Genomic DNA, 17,612 nt, shown 5'->3' on the forward strand with positions numbered 1-17,612 from the left:
GAATGTAAACATTTATGCCTCAACATGCTCCCAAGTGTTACCCCCTCCAACCAGAATCCATTAGCCCACATTTCTCTCAGCATCTTTCTACACCATAACTGCTTAAGCAAGCTTTCCCAGACAGTTTTGTGTCTGGACAACAAATTAGCTGCCGCAAAGAGACAGTAGGGGTTTGGAAGCAGAACGACACAAAATATTTAGGTTCAGGAGGATTGATGGAATATAACAAGCTTGTGTTTTGCTGTCAAAATGGCTTACAAGGGATCCTTGTATCTGCTTGTCGCATTGTTTAGTGTGAAAGTAACTGGCAGCATTATATATCCTAGCGAGACTTGGTCAGAAATTGAATAGACATGGAACAGCCTGACCTGAGCTATCCCGTGAGCATCAAGTGCCTGTTGTGTTTTTTTTTTTTTTTTTTTTATGGTGAAATCAAAGCCATTATAGCTTTCATTTCGGGAGCAGAAAAAAGGTCCATGCACTTTTCTCTCTCTAGACACCTGTGTCAGAGGCCAACAGTGTTGTTCTTTTTTATTATTATTTACTATTCTTTTCTCTCTCTCTTTCATTTATTTACTTTTTGTGTGAAGAAAGGAAGAGCATATATTATGTGTGCAGAGGAAAATGGCAAGTGTGCCACACACCTCCTCAGAGACTTCAATATAAAGCATGCCTCAGAAAACCTGAAATATTATATGTATGTGCAAACATGCATCAAACACATGAGTAAATTTCTATAAATAGGAGAGATGTGTTGGCAGAAAGCGAAAGTGAGTGAAGTAGACTTAGAATACAGTGTTTTATTGTAAAGATAGAGGGGATTAAAAAATAATTCAAGGTAAAATAAACACAGCACATGAAAACAATTAATCTGAGTCCAAAGAGGAGCTCTTCTCATGAAGGACATCAACACAGCACTTCTTGGGCTGTGACTAAGGACTCATTATGCGTTTCTGACAGCAGCATGGCTGAAGCTTTATCCACAGGCTATGGCATTTCCTTCTTTTTTTTTTTTTTTTCGTAGTATGGGAATAGGATATTAAGTCAAGCCCCGCAGGGAAATTACTGTGTGAGGCTACAAACCCATATCACAGAATGCAAATACACCACACATCTCAAACGTGAAGGGACAAAAAAAATTTGACTGGCACACTGAATGGTGCACCTGAAATAATCTTGAAAGTCCTAGCCTGATAGTGCTAATTAACAGCGCCTGGGTACACGTCCGAGTTTCATTGGTTAACATGTTAAGACCGCTCAATTTGTACTCATGTAAACTGCCACAAACAATTAATATTCTGTTAAACCTGTCAAGCTCATGTGCTCTGAGAAGTCAGCACACTCAAGTCCAATATTGTTAATTAGCATCTTGCCACTGGAGAACAATTATTTCAATCAAGGCAAAGTCTATAATAGAGGTAGACCGGGAGGCGCGATAGTGCTGTAGGTGCTGTGTTAGTTGTCAGAGCACATATTTACTCAGTCCTACCTACTACTGCAAAACAGCAATTTTATTAGCCACTAAAGTGTCCAACCGAGTGCTCAAAGTGGTAGGGTGCCATTTACAGAATTTACCTGGCATGTGGCAGGAAGCTGTGATATTTTATCAACTGCGGGTTTACGCATTCAGTTTTAACAGTGTCGAAAATATCTCTATTTTGGTAGGCAGCAGCATTACCTGCAGAGAGAAAGAGCTGATAAACACGGCCCTTCAAAAAGATTTGATACTAGTGAAAATTCTAGCACAAAAAAAAAATCAGTCTACAAAGTCAGGAAGGGTTAATGTAATGGTTAAAATGAAGATTGGGAGGTCAGAGGTCACTAAATACGTTTTGAAAGAATCTAGATATTGTAGATTCAGCCAATGTGTAGAAAGTAAACTGTTCCTTTAGTTTCCCTTTGCTTGCTGGTTCCGTAGTGATGTTTATGTCAGCTTGTGTTATATTTTATTATATATTAAGGGGGGGGGGGCAATATGACCAAAATCTTATATCACGATACGAGTAATCTTTTGTTACCATAGAAATTTTATTATTCTTGTCAATAGTGTCAATATCACAAAAAAAAAAAAAAAAAAACTTAAATAAATAAATCAGGCACACTGAAGACAAGTAAACAGTAAAAAAAAGAATAAGAAACTAACAAACAATAGGACAAAAATTACATAGAACAAATAAATAAGAAATGGTACATACATGGTATGAAGAAATTAAATGTATAAAAACACTCCATATTCTTCACTTTGTAAATTAAATATATTTGTTTTTCTTATTAAAGAAACAAAAGTGATTTAGTCAAGAGTAGAGACAACACTCTTTTGTTGTTTGATAACCTTGAAAGACAAAAAGCAGGAATATTAGACTGCTGTCACTTTAAGAGCTGCCTGGATCCAATAAACTGTTACACGTGTTTTCTCTCTCAGCTGTTTGCTTTCACTTAAGACCTAAATGAGTTTTATGAGGATACTTCAGGCATTTTGACACGTACTCTGTTAAATACTCCCACGCTCTATGAACACCATCTTCACTTCATATATATATATATATATATATATATATATTATAAAAATATTTGTTAATCAATTTATCTTTTCATTTATTAAACGTTTTGAAGTTGTTGACCCCTTAGAGAACAGAGGTACATTTCCATTTTTTATCTTGATTTAATGTAAACATAGTCAGTTACAGCATGTTTAAAGTTAATATAACAAGAATGGACATGTTTTAAAATATTTTGTCTTTACAGCATGCTGGGTAAAAGCTGCATAATAGAGCCACTGTAGTCTATTATGTTGCTAATATTATTCTAAATATGATATTGACAAGAAAAAGAGGAAACCACTAATGGTTCTTGGCTGGATAACTGTAATAATCTCTTTAGAATCGAACATGAACACAAAGTAAGGCCTAGAGAAATAAAAGGAAATTGTACCACTAATTTCAAATACAGGCCTGCCTCTCTGCATTGAATCAGCAGGCTATTAATATATTATATCTAAAAATCATGAGGTAAAGGATATCGGATAATTTAATTGAGAAATACTTTAAGGCCAAATGCCTTTGTTTTAATTTCATTTTAAACTATAAAATATTGAACCTTTTAACTAAAGGAATGTGTTTAGTAGCATACAGTATTAGTTTATGAATCAAGAGTAAATTTGACTGGTAAAATTAGCACCTATTAGAGTGTCACATTGAGTTCTGGTCAAGGCCGCATCCTTAAAAAAGTCAAATACAGCATGACACTGTGTGCCCTGTTTGCAAAGAGAAATCTTATGGAAGCCTTATGGAAGCCTTTTTCAAACACTCGTTGAGTACAGATGACTTCTTTTGGTTTATATTTGAAAGCTTACCTCTAACACTCCATTTTAGAAGTTCCCTTTGAAGCCTGCCTTCAGCTGCCACAACACATTACGATCTAGCTAGTGAATCGATGTCAGTACCACATGACAAACAGAAAAACGCTGGAAAGCCAGATTTGACACATGGCGGAAATCTTGCATCAAAAGACAAGGAATAGGTTTAATATTGAATGAAGGTTTTCGTTCTGTAATTAACTGTGTCAAGTGCAGTTCAGTTGTTGGAGATAAAGTCACATTGCACACCTAAATGATTTGTAATGGGCCACCATCTGTTCCGTCTGTGAGGATTGTCAAGTAAGTAAATAAGTAATATCACACTGCGCTTGGTATTAAGAGAAGTATAAAATAAGCCTCGTTGCTCAGTATGTGAGATTGGTGAATATTTGAAGGCTTCATCTCAGGATAAACTCTTTTTATTTATTTATTTATTTGTCGTTGTGCAGGAAAAGGAAGACATGATTACTTCAAAGCTGTATGTTAATCCTTGGTAACCTGCCTGACACCTCGTCATCAGGACATAAAGACTCTGGATTACTGATAAACTCATCTCTGAATGATGCCTGTGTCATCTCAGTAATAGGTGGAACCAAAAACTGTAATGTTACACAGGAAGTTCATGGTGAAATTGCTTCTGTCTTTTGTCAAACATGACATTACAGGACTGTTTTAGAGAGTCAAGAGAGATGTTGCACACAAACATATGCTTGTTCCTGTTTGTTAACATTACGATGTAGTAGAAACAAGATGTGTACAAATAAAGTAGAATAGGCACACTAGATAGAGAAACAAGAGCTATTTGTTTTCAAGTCAACATCAAATGTCGCTTGCAATGTATATTACTGACTTATTTAAAGGGATAGTTCACCCCAGAATGAATTATTAACTACTCCCCATAATATTGATACAAACCCGTGAGACCTTCTTCTTCAGAATACAAATTAAGATATAAATCTGAGCTCTTTCTGACCCTGCATATACAGCGATGTAATTACCACATTCAAGGGCCAGAAAGGTAGTAAGGACATTGATAAAATGGTCCATTTGACATCAGTGGTTCAACCATAATTTTATGAAGCCACAAAAATACTTTTTGTCCACAAAGAAAACAAAAATAAAAACTTTATTCAACAATTTCAGTCTCTGCCAGTCTCATGTGAACATTGCTGGTGCTATTATATGCAGTATTACACACTATCATCGCTAAAAGCAGTGCCGTATTTTCAGCTGAGACTGACATTTTTAAAGATAATATTATCATGCTTATGCTAGCTTTGCATGATTCAGGTGATCTCTTCTTATCTAGCCATGTCACCACCAGATCCAGATGGTGAGAGTCTCTGTCCAGAGGGGCAGGTGTAGAGCAAAGACACAGTCTCTTCTGGAACGCTCCGAACATATGCAGACACACAGGATCTGCTGTGGCCCATAATGTCTTCTGGACCATCTGTCTGCTGGCGCTCGCGCCCACCCCTGCCTGTTCGCATCTGCAGAAGGATAAAATGATATATTCAAATGACAGATCAACTGAATAATTATTGTCCTGACGCCATGGTGTGTAGCGGTGCCAGAGTTTGTATGCTTTCCCAAACCCCAAAATAAAACTAAAAGTATAATAATAATATTTATTTATTTATTTATTTATTTTTTTTCTTTCTTTCTTTCTTTCTTTCTTTTATTATTTTTCTTTCTTTCTTTCTTTCTTTCTTTCTTTCTTTCTTTCTTTCTTTCTTTCTTTCTTTATGATAAATAATGTGATTGTAGAAAATCACTTATTTCCAATTCCTTATCTCCTTCTTTGATGGAAAGTGTGCATACATATACGCTACAGTTAAAGTTTTTTTTTTTTTCAGTTCAATTTTCAGTGTATTTTCTGGAAATCAGGATTTAATGTCCTCAGATAACCCATGCTTGCTCTCTCTGGCCCAAAGGATTAAGGGCGATCTCTCCCAGAGGTCTCTGTGTCCTCTTTTCCATTGTCACCTTGTCCTTCAGTCAAAGCTTTGTTTTCCTACTGCATTGTGATGCTTACATAACGTGTGTTTGTCTCCTCATTGACTAAAACTTATATAAGGTTTTTTTTTTTTTTTTTTTTTTTTTTTTTTTTTTTTTAAGTGTGTAGGTGGATATGGGTGGGGGAATAGATGAGTGTGTTTGTTTTTTGGTGCATATAGTTGAGTTTTCCTGGAGATGCAGTGTTCTAGTGGCACAAGCCCTGTGGCACTTAAGGAAATGAATAAAAGTCTCTGTAAGAAAGTCCCCAATTACTATTAACATGAGGCCAGGGAATGCTTCCTGCCTTCCCTAGTTTGTGGGAAATTGGACCTCATGCATGATGTCCTTCTGGCAGAACAAGACAGCCTCTTTAAGCCTTCCCCTTGGTCCTCATTGTCCTTAAGCAGTAGGTTAATGTATGCCCCAGACAGCATATCCCCAGCATTATAATCAGCGTGGATGCTCTCTCTATTAAATTTACCCTTCTTATTTATTTTTTCTGCTCCTTAGAAGACAAAAAGCCTCACATACTTTTTCTGTTACCGCTTTCTAGATTTAAATCTTATTAAACATTGTCAGTTGGAGTAGAAAAAACAGCGGCAACGCGAAAACCAAAGACTATCAGTTATGTCGATGCTTTTACAAGTGAGGAATGGTTCCAGTAGAGAGGTGACAGAAGCATAAATAGTAATATAATTTACTGATTCATTGGTTGAATTATCAGGCACATTTTTATATGAAAAATTTGTTATCTTTTTAAAACTGTAAACATTTAAAATATTTTGCTTTGAAATTTTGAACCTCTTCTAACTCTCCTGATATATTATTGTTTTTACTTTTATTATAAACAATAAAAAAATTATTAGCATTAAAATAAAAGGCTAAACAATCCAAAATAAACATAATAAAATTACAATTTATTACATTGTTTACTCAATATCACACCAAGTGGCAAATCTAAATAAGCAAAGAAAAAAAAACTTTTCTGAGGCATTTTTGCCATTACTTTTCACCAACTTGTCCCAGAGTCATTTTAAGTGGCTGAAAGCTGTCTTCCTTTCAGATAAGTGTCATTTTGGGTTGATATTTTGTCTTCTAATGTATTGACATTCATACATTTTTAAGCATGGCTTAAGCGTCTGAATACTTTTTGTGGCAACTATCTGGCCTTTGGCTTGACCTTGTGAAACCGGAGCAGTTCAGATGTTCTCATCTGCTCTGATTTGGGCTCAACTGGAGCTAGAACATGTCTGGCAGCATGAGTTTTAATCCCAGAGTTCCAATCTGCCAGAGAATGCCTCATCCAATCACTGCTCTGTCCTCCCTGGTGGTCTTGGAATGGAAATGAGTGACAGCATGCCTAGAGCATGTGACACTCACATCGGGGCAGAGGAATATTTATCACCCCAATGGCCTTGTTTTTTTCTCTCTTTTTTTCATGCATACACATTAGTTCCTCATTACGGTTTTGGGTTTTACCTTATCAGGCAGATATCAAGTTATAAAGTGGCCTGTTTGACAAGTGTTAACAAGGTGGGAGCCCTGAATAGATATAAAAATATATGAAACGTGTACTTTTGACTGCTTATTCGCCTCATTACTGTAGTTTTATTTGTTATGACACACAAAATGCACTGAGCCTGTCACAAAGATTCTTATGCAAGACATATGCACATGACAGCTCTGCACCTTGAAGACGCAGTTTATAATGGCACCTATCAGCCTCATGAGGTGAGATGGTTTTGTGTCTGTGTTTAACTGGATAACCCGTCCCATGGCATCTGTGAAAGCCCTGCAGAGAGGCAGATCCCTTTCATTGGCATAGCCGGAAGGGAGGAGACATCTGACATGTGCAGCATGAAATTCATTCAGCACGCCTCTCACTGTACTCACTTGGCACAGCGGGGACCTCGGCTCACCATGGGTTCCCAGGTGAGCAGGTAGAGCAGTTTAAGCTCACAGCTGCATCCTGTGGAGACGTCGTGGAAATATCATAGGGACCTACTGGAGAAACACCGGAGGCTGTGATTTCGTTACAGTTATTACAGCGCAGCGTTGAATTAGGTTTTTGTGTTGTTTAGAATGAAGAGCCCTTGGTGTGGAGGAAACAGCCACACTTCCAGTAGTACAGCGGCCCTGTTTCATGTCCCTTTCAGAGCGTACATTGTTCCCATTGTGGGAGCACAATATTAAACCAATTGCCATGCAGATGAGCTGTTCTATAACACCCTGATCAGCACAATGCGCCGTTCACATCTTTTTTGTTAGCATTTCAACAATGCGTCAGCTCATACTAAGAACTGCAATAAATCTTATTAAACTCGAGTTCCACCACCATCCAGCCACCAAAGTTTATCAAGAGCCTACAGAGATGCTCTAGTAGAACATCACGCTTTAATGAGTCAGCCTCTGTAGATTTACATTTACATGAGAGTTAATTTAACATGTTAATTTACTGCAATTAATAGTAAATGAACACCTCTATCGCAGTTTTTCAGCAGTACATGGTGCATAATACCTAAAAACAACACAGATGGTAAACAAGATGCTTTGTTGAATGTTAACATATACAAAGAATTGCAGAAATATTTAACTTTCTTTCTGAAAGTTTTGGGCCATATAATATTTTCATATTTTGCAAGTGTACCTGGACAAAAGCTGTTTTAAATGCAAAGGTTGGTCACACCAAATATTGATTTGATTTAGTTAATAGAAGTTAACTGATAAATAAAATCCATTTATGACAATATTTTTGAAAGCATCCTTAATTTACAGCATATTTACACAAGTGCCTAAAACTTCTTAGTACTGTAGCTTTGGAGGCAGGTTTCTTAAAATGTCTTGAAGACGTTGCTACAGTTCTTCTGGATTTAGTTTGTCTCAGTTTCATCTGTTTCTTCATGTAATCACAGACAGATTTGATGATGGTGAGATCAGATCTCCATGTGGAGCACCGGCTGTTGTCAGACTGCTTGTGCATTCAAAAATATCACTAGATTATTATTAAAATTAATGGCAAAATGAATGTTTGGAAATGTAAACTGATATCTCCTACCGACACACTACAGCAAAAGATATAAATAATTGTCTTAAAACCCTATTTTGGGGTGAAAATACTAATGTGCCTAAGACTTTTGCACATTACCGTGTGTGTGTGTGTGTGTGATATATATATATATATATATATATATATATATATGTGTATATATATATATATATATATATATATATATATATATATATATCCCTGGGAATCACATCCATGACACTTTGACTGTAATGCTCCTTCAATTTAAAAATGTTAGTGGAAGTACTACGTAGTCTGGTCACCATTCACTAGATAAAAGCAGGTTCATGGCAAATAAAATCTGTTTACAAAAGCTTTCTTACCCAGGCTAAGACAGCATGTTTTGCAGGGGTTTGTATACTTTGCACACAAGACTAGATTGACTGCTGGATGTACAATATTTGGAGAACATACAAAGGAAGACAGAGGAGTGTGACTGCAAATATTGTATAGGGACTGTGAACCTCCTATGGCTATGTTTGTTCAGAGTGCTAAACCGCATGCAGAGACTGCCTTAAATCTTTAGAAGAAACAAGTTGAGAGCAAGATTATTGACATGTACTTTGAGTCGATAAATAGTTGTCTGTCATGTCATCAACATACGTATGATTTAAGTGTGTGCTATGTGGGATAATAATTTGCTGTCAAATCACTAATATTAGACCTGTCAACCTGTCTCAGGTTATGAAATAATGGATTAGAATGGGGTGGTCGTAGAGCGAGACAAAACTCCTGTTAAGTGATGGTCGGAGAAGGAAATAGAAGAAAAAAATAACAAAGGGAAGAGTTTTAGACCACGTATCTGAAAGGATGACAGCAGTGGGTGTATCCTAAAATGCCAAACAGTTTAGGGGGAAAAAACAGCAATCCATTTTCTATACATATACACTATTGTTTGAAATTTTAGGGTCAGCCAGATTTCTTTTTTTAAAGAAGTCTCTTACGCACACTTTGGGTGCATTAATTTGATTTAAAAATTATAATAATGCCCTTTTTTTCTTATTTTTTATAAAAGCGGTTTTTAATATACCGTTTTATTAAAAAATATTTATTCCTGTGATAGTGAAGCTGAATTTTCAGCAGCCATTTCGCCAGTCTTCAGTGACGCATGATCTTTTAGAAATCATCCGAATATGGTGATTTTGTGCTCATTTCTTAGTATTATCAATATTAAAAACAATTATGTAGCCAAAATACATTTCTTTTCTTTCAGGATTTTTTGATGAATAAAACATTAAAGTCTTTATAAGAAATTATATAAGAAATATTATAAGAAATATATATAAGAAATATTATAAGAAATCTTTTGTGACATTATAATGTTTTTACTGGCAATTTTGATAAATTTTATTCATCCTTGCTGCATAAAAATATTAATTTCTTTAAAAAATAAATAAATACATATTTGTTTGTTTAATTGACTTGTGTCTGATCCGTTTGTCTCCTTTCAGCTGAACATATTGGATAAGCCAAAGTAAACTGGTGGCCATACAGTATGATGAAATGTATGTGAGTTCTGCTACAACCTGAAGCTTCGTTTTCAGTGAGGCTGTGGAAGTGATCTAAGATCACGATCGGATTAAGCCACTGAATGTCTATGTGAATGTGTATGTGTGTTTCCTCAGACTGCAGAAAGTGATTCAGGAGTGCTCTATAAATAACCACAGCTCAGTTAGGCCCGAGGGATGGGGTGCCACTCTGCTGAAGTGAGCTGAGTGAAGGTAGGGAGAAGGCCAAGGCCTCCATGTGGAACCGCAGCAGACGGCGTGCATTGTTTACACTCTGTTGGGATCCTCAGCCTCAGCCACTCATACACTTGTAGGTTGCACCCTTCTCCAACCCCTCTTGATTCCTTTTGCCTGCTTGGCTGCACCTTTCTGTAACGTGGCACTGATCAAAGTTGACTGATTAAAGCGCAGGCATGTTTGTTATAAAATGAATATGACTAGATATTTGCTGTCTGAGGCTGGTTAGAGCGTGAGTTTAGGACACTATGATTTCTGTGATGTGGAAAATCAGCATTTCATTTGACAAAACTATCATCGTCAAAGGTATTAATGACAGCCTGTCAAAATTAAAGTTTGGTTTAGCTTGAAAAAAATGTGACAAATATATTACTAGTGTACAGCAGAATGAAAGTAATAATAATAATAATAATAATAATAATAATAATAATAATAATAATACATTATTAAAACTTATATCACACCATTTTAATTTCTTCCATGTTTTCATGTTTTCATCAGTAAACCTGTAGAAATATGTTTGTTAAAAATAAAATTAATTGTTAAATTTTCATTTAATATCATTTGAAAGAATAATTAAATTGTTAATGTGTTATGCCTTTATTTGATTACCATTGTTTTTTTGTTTTTTTTTGTATTAAATCATAAATCCACAAAATTAATACATAAACAGTTTTCTGAAGTTTGTTATTACTATTATTATTATTATTACTATTATTAAGAAATATGGCTTGTGGATTGAAAGAAATATGATTATTATTATTAAAATTAAAACAGAAAAAGGTAATCTATAAAAATTAAAACAGAAAAAAAGTTAAAGAAAATAATAAAATCAAATGAATCACACAGGGACCTATGAGCATATGTCCAAGGTATCCTACTGTTAGAGTTTATTGTGGGTACAGACAGACAGACAGACAGACTTAGAAGGCGGAGATTGTTCACGCCCACCCAGATTCTCTTCCTCCTCTCCAGATGGTATGCGGCCACTGCTGTACTTCTGTGTCTCTGCGGTAATGTGTGGAACAGATTCAATAAACTACCTCGAGCTGGATGTATGTTTCCCCCCATGTGGCCTTTTTGCTCAATAAAAGCACATTTATCTGGTTTCCTGTTGTCTGCCTGTCTCCTTCCACATTCTCATAGCAGAGGTAGTCGTCAAGACAACAGGGCGGACAGTCATGCATGATGGATGTCCTTTCGCATGGGAGTTCAGGTCCATTTTGATTACGAGGTGAATTCATTAGGCCCACATGTATGAGCACGCCATGGAGACGAGCCAGCTAAATGTCTCTCGTTTCCTGCCATATATGCATGGTTGTCTTCAACAGTGTTGAACAAACCAATTTTCATTTTTTCCATACATTTCCAAAAAATGGTGAGTTTTGATTAATTTTAAGATGAATGGCCTAAAGCAGTCTTTATATATACACTAGTAAAGAAAGAGAGAGAGACCAGTATGTGTGTATATATTTTAAATCGTTAAAAGTATAGTATTAGGTTTCCTGAAATAAATATACTGTCAGCATTTTGGGGGATTTTAATCAGAATATTCAAAATAATTATTTCAGAGCAGATTAAAAATATACAGTTTAAATCATATACTGTTCTGAAATAAAGCACTACTTTATTTTATATCTTTTAATAGCTATTTATATTTATTAGTGTGGAAACAGCTACAACATTTGGAAAACTTTTGGGGAAAAAGTGAAGTATTTAAAAAAAAACTATAAAGTATGTTTTCAGTTTGGATAACTGTATACTTTTACATTGTCCTGCATAATTTATTGCATGCAACTTACTTCAAATATGTTTTGAAGTTAAGAATGAACAGAAAAAGACCACAGGAAACTGATATGAAAGGGTCTTGATGTTCTATCAAACATCTACTATATGAGACGTGAATTCCCATCATGCTATTCATTTGTTCATTTTATGCTTTATTTTATTTATTTATTTTTTTCATTTATGCCATTCCATTGAACAATGGCACCTTTGGTTTCCCACCATGCTCTTGATGTTCTCATTACTGTCCTCTTCTCTTGTCATGATGACAAAGTGGGTGACAGTGTCTGTTTTTTTTTTTTTTTTTTTTTTTGTAAGGCCCATTTTGCATTTCTGTTTATCAGAGAGAATGTCAGAACCTTTACTCTGCCTCTCCCACTCATCATGTGCTTGCTGTTTTTAGCATACACTCGCTGCTTATCGAATATTTTCATACGTGCTTGAATAAACACAAGCACCCTCTCATTTTAAAATGCATGTAAACAGAGCAAACCCTTCACCTTGTGTCTCTCCACAATTATAGATTTTTTATTTTTCTTCCTAGTCTCCATTAAGTGTAAAAAGAAGTTTTAGGTACAAAAAAATAAAAAAAGTGTGTTCGATTTTCTCATTCGCTTTTTTCTTCTATGCTTCACTAATGCAGTTCTTTGTGATTTATGAAACAAGATACAGGTGATTTCACATTATGGTTGTGCATTAAAGGGCAGAATGCAGTTTTTCATAAATCTTTTGAATGGTTGCTGCATTACATTGAACGAAATGCACTGCAGGTAGACCCATCTCAGGCTGTTCATAACAATGCTTGAGTCAAGACCTGAATCCACCAAAGGAATCTTTATTCAGCTACTGGGAGCACTTTATGTTTTGCAAAACATGTCATACAGAAACTTTGTTGCGTTTCACATTTTAAAGCATTTTTAAAGCATTATTGGAGTCAAAAACAAAAGCGACTAGGATCAACCCGAGGGGAAACCACAACAATCAAACACAGGTTTGCTTTTGGTGACTAAACTTTCAATGTTCCACTTCCCTGTAAACCTGTAGCAAAATGTAGCGGGACCCATAGCAGCCACATCCTTGCATGCTTACAAGACAGCCAGATGGTCAGGGTGATCGTCGTGCTCAAAGTGCAATGTCAAAGCATTCCTTGGATGTGTTGTAAGTGGCATCACTTAAAAATCCTTGGTTTGGCCATTTTGCTGACCTGTTTCTTACACATCTACACGTCTATGTAGAAGTATTTTCATCATACATCATATCATAGTCATCATATTTCTGCCTAAAAGAATATACTTTTGGTCTATGTATTTTGGGAAGGTTGTGTATATATACGTATTACTGATTTTTAAAAAATAATTTCATGGTACATAAATATGTATAAACGTACACTGCATCTGCTTTACGAGAAATAAAGTTGCAACTCTAAGGTATAGAAGTCGATTCAGACCTCCAAATGTAACCGTAAAAGAGATGGAAGAGCTCAGAAATATTCTTAACCCACACACTTTCACATTTAAATGGACTCTTGCTCCAGATGTATTAAAATATATCATATCATGTTGGAATTGCTCTGGAATAGCTCACTGCTATTGTGCGTTTTCAGATATGCTTTATGTAAACATTATCCTATACGCTTGAATTGTTTATCCCCTGTATTCATTGTGCCTATAATTCCTTTTTAAAGAGAATTTGAGCAATTATGAATCATTGTGTGTTCCAGTGGCTGCAGGCATTTAGTGTGAATCTCTAGAGGAATAGAGGTTATTGTGGCCTACCTACACTCATTTGTGAGGGCAGCGTGAATTGTTTGTTCAAATCAAACCAATTTAACATTGTCCTCGTGGCACTGTTGTTCCCCACACAGAGGAAAACCAATCACAAATCCACCTAGGACTGATTTACAGCGCCGGGGGAGCAGATTAAGAGGCCGTAGATAGCATCTCAAGTGTTCGCCGAAAGAAAGACACCTGTCCCGCCAACAATTCCCCCGCTTCAAAAGCAGGCATTAACACTTCCATTAAAATCTGTCACCCCACTTTCTCCCTCTTCTTTCTGTGCTATGAAGAGAAATCACAGTCATTCAAATGCTAAGCGACTTTCTCTCCCCTGTGGATATTAGCGCAAAAAGAGCCACGCTCCATCATTTGCCAAGAACGTCAGGGAGGGGAAAGAGACGCGAAATGAGCCAATAGTGCCGCAAATATCCCTCACCTCTGCAGTATCTCTTCACATTTCATTACCTTTCCTGTGCCGCAGACCAACAAAATGCAGCAAAAACGACAGTCATCATTAGATCGCTGCCTTATAGTGCACTTAATTCCTAATGCCACATATGTAAGTGTCTCGCTGATTTTATCATGTTTGGCAGATTTCCGAGAGCTCATTTAAATTCATCTCTTCACAAGCTCTTAAATAATATACCAATAATGACTCTAAACGGATCAATGGGATCATTTTAAAGTGTGAGCACTAACTTTGCCTGTAGGCATCGAGCTCTTGTACTGTCTCGTCTCATTATTTATGTATAGGGGTCTATGGAGTATCCACTTCATTATAAGACACATCTTTTTATTAATGTTTTATTCTTATTTCTCAACAGGTTACAGATGGAGGCACTATTAAGCAGAAGATTTTTACGTACGATGCTATGTTCAATACCAATTACTCCCATATGGAGGATTACCGGAGACGGGAGGACCTGGTGTATCAATCGACGGTCCGGTAAGTGCCGTTAGTTGTTATATGTTGTCACAAAATAGAATATGTATGTAATATGTGACCCTGGACCACAAAACCAGTCATAAGGGTACATTTTTTTGAAATTGAGATTCATGCATCTCAATAAATAAGCTTTCCACTGATGTATGGTTTTGTAAGGATAGAGCATTATTTGGCAGAGACACAACTGTTTGAAAATCTGAAATCTAAGGGTGCAAAAAAGAAATAAAGAAATAAATGAAATATTGAGAAAATTGCCTCTAAAGTTATCTTATTTCTAATCAAAAATTAAGGTTTGATATACTTACAGTTGTAAATTTACAAAATATCTTCATGGAGCATGATCTTTATTTAATAACGTAATGATTTTTGGCATAAAAGAAAAAAAAAATAACATTGAAATTTAAAATTGACCCGTGCGACTTAAGACTGGTTTTAAGGGTCCAGGGTCAAATATGATCTCTGGAAACGCCAAATTTTGTTCATAGCACACTGGACTGTAATGATAATGTGGACAGTAAGACTTTGCCTGGCTTGCAACATTTCTGACTGTGTTCGTTTCCTATTGCTTTTATACATTACTATAAAGAGAAATGCCTTGGGTTCCTTCTGCATTAACTTTCTTATGTGTTCATCAGAAGGGCATCTTTGTCAATTGTTCACTGTTTTTTTTTTTTTTTTTTCAGAGTCTTGCATCATGAGCGTTGCATTTCTAAAGCGTTAAAATTTAATCAATGTTTGACACCCAGTTCAACACATCAGTATAATTTTTAACAGCCAACCAATCAGACCAATGTGGGATTAGAATCTCAAGTTTATTGAGTTGTTAGCATATACAGTATGCTAATGAACCTTCTGTTTGAAGGGGTCATATGATGCGATTTCAAGTTTCCCTTTCTCTACATGTTGGGAAGACGCGTGTGTTTCATTGCGAAAGTGAAAATACTTTGTTTGGCCATCCAAAAGAGGACACGACTAGAAATCAGTGGTTAAGTACAACATTGTTGTTATTTACAACACTGTTCCAGAACAGTTCAATCTAAATATTTAGATGTGTGCAGCACATTTTATGGAGGACTGTTTCCTGATTCTGGAAGAGTAGACTACAATGCTGTTGTTTTGACTCACAGTCTGTAAGTACGTTTTCATATGTAAAGGATTTGCCACTGATGATTCAAACGTGAGTTTTGAGCAGTGAAGAGTAGCGCTTGTTGTTCGTCATTCCTCCGATTACAAATGCAGACATGGTTTTATGTTTACGCTGCACTATATAATGCAACGCGTAAAAAGACACTGTAAGTCATTATAATCCATAATTATGTCCCCACTGGATGCAACAAATGCCTTGTTTATAATGGGTTTTTCAATGTTTTTTTCTCTTTGCTCTGGGAGACGACATCACAGTATGGTAAGGAGCGTAACATTTTTGTCACTCACTTGAGGCATTCGGCCAATCACAATGCACTGGATAGCTGGCCAATCCGAGCACACCTCACTATTCAGAATGATCAGCTTTGTAAAAATCGACGCGTTTCAGAAAGGCGGGGCATAGAGGAGAAACAATAATGTGCAATATGTGGAACATAATGTGTTTTGTGAACCCTAAACCGCATAAACACATTTCATTACACCAAATACACAGAGTAATGTTCTTTTTAGCAACATCATATGACCCCTTCAATTCTGTTGTGCTCCATCTAGTGGTTCTGTGTCATGTGTATACTGGCCCCTCAAAGGCCTAAAAAAGTTAGACTCTTTAAGTAAAATATGACCTGATTAAGAAACTTTGCCTCAGTTTCCAGTACTTTTTGGTATTTTCACCCACTGAGCCCCAAGCCAAGCTTTTCTTTTGGGCCCTCAGTTGCAGTTCCATTCAGGAAGCGTCATCTTTAGCCTTCCCTTTTCGAACATCTGCTGTAGTGTTTCACAGGCCCACTGAGAAACAGACGTGTTTCCCAAGTCATCCTTGATACCTGAGGCTCAGCTTCAGGCGGAAAAGCAAAACCAAGCCCCAGAAATACTTCCTCAAATCTGCTCTCCTCCTCACCAAAACATACAATACAAGTGTCTTGTCAAACCAAAAGCTAGTACAAACTATTAGATGAAGAGCAGAGAAATTAAGGTTTCGATTACTAGCTCAACCTGCTGCAAGACTAGCTGCATTTTTTACAACGTAGATATGTGCACATGTGCATCAAGTCAAGCAGAGTTTTTCAAGCAACAGGCTACAATACCTCCCTGCTTTGCTTGGAAAGTGGAACAGTGTATGATGTGTACACAAACATGGAAACAAACACTTTTACCCAGCAGGAAGCAAATTGACTGTCACACTATAACTGCAGTAGGGATCACCTGTATTGACCTCGCAGTCTCACATAATGCTCGGGAAGGAAGGTGGCAACTGCAGAGACCATCAAACTCCATGTGCAGTCGCCTAAGTATAAATGCACACACTCATAGTGAAATACACTGAAATGAAAAATAATTTCCATAAACAGTGATTTGTTTTCAAGTACAAATATCTACTAAAATATTTATAGTTCGGATGCACTTACAGCATGCAACTACATGTAAAGTTTTCACAGTGAAAATCCAAGTCAACTCACTTGCCCTGCTAAGCAGACATACAGATAGATAGAAAAAATACAATAAGATAGATGGATAGACATTCAGATGGATATAGAAATGGAAGGATGGATAGATAGATAGATAGATAGATAGATAGATAGATAGATAGATAGATAGATAGATAGATAGATAGATAGATAGATTGATTGATTGATTGATTGATTGATTGATTGATTGATTGATTGATTTCACAGGTATTATCTCAAATTTTTATTCCAGAGTGGCAAGAAGCCACACCGGTAGGCCTTGCCACTCAAATTCAGTTCTCATCATTTCGTCTAAAAATAAATGCACCAGTAAGGGTCTTTCTAGAAAT

At 36.2% G+C, this 17,612-nt stretch overlaps 1 protein-coding gene across 2 annotated transcripts in view; it reads left to right on the top strand.

The window, feature by feature from the left end:
• The window catches only part of LOC109069555 (immunoglobulin superfamily member 21-like), a 191,324-nt gene that overhangs the window by 110,913 nt on the left and 62,799 nt on the right, over positions 1 to 17,612 (top strand). For both annotated transcript variants that reach the window (XM_042734023.1, XM_042734024.1), the window contains exon 3: positions 14,550 to 14,671. In XM_042734023.1, coding sequence (XP_042589957.1) covers positions 14,550 to 14,671 — 122 coding nt within the window. The remainder of the gene's footprint in view (positions 1 to 14,549; positions 14,672 to 17,612) is intronic.

The sequence above is a fragment of the Cyprinus carpio genome, chromosome B11 (genome assembly GCF_018340385.1).
Source record: "Cyprinus carpio isolate SPL01 chromosome B11, ASM1834038v1, whole genome shotgun sequence".
Classification (NCBI taxonomy): domain Eukaryota; kingdom Metazoa; phylum Chordata; class Actinopteri; order Cypriniformes; family Cyprinidae; genus Cyprinus; species Cyprinus carpio.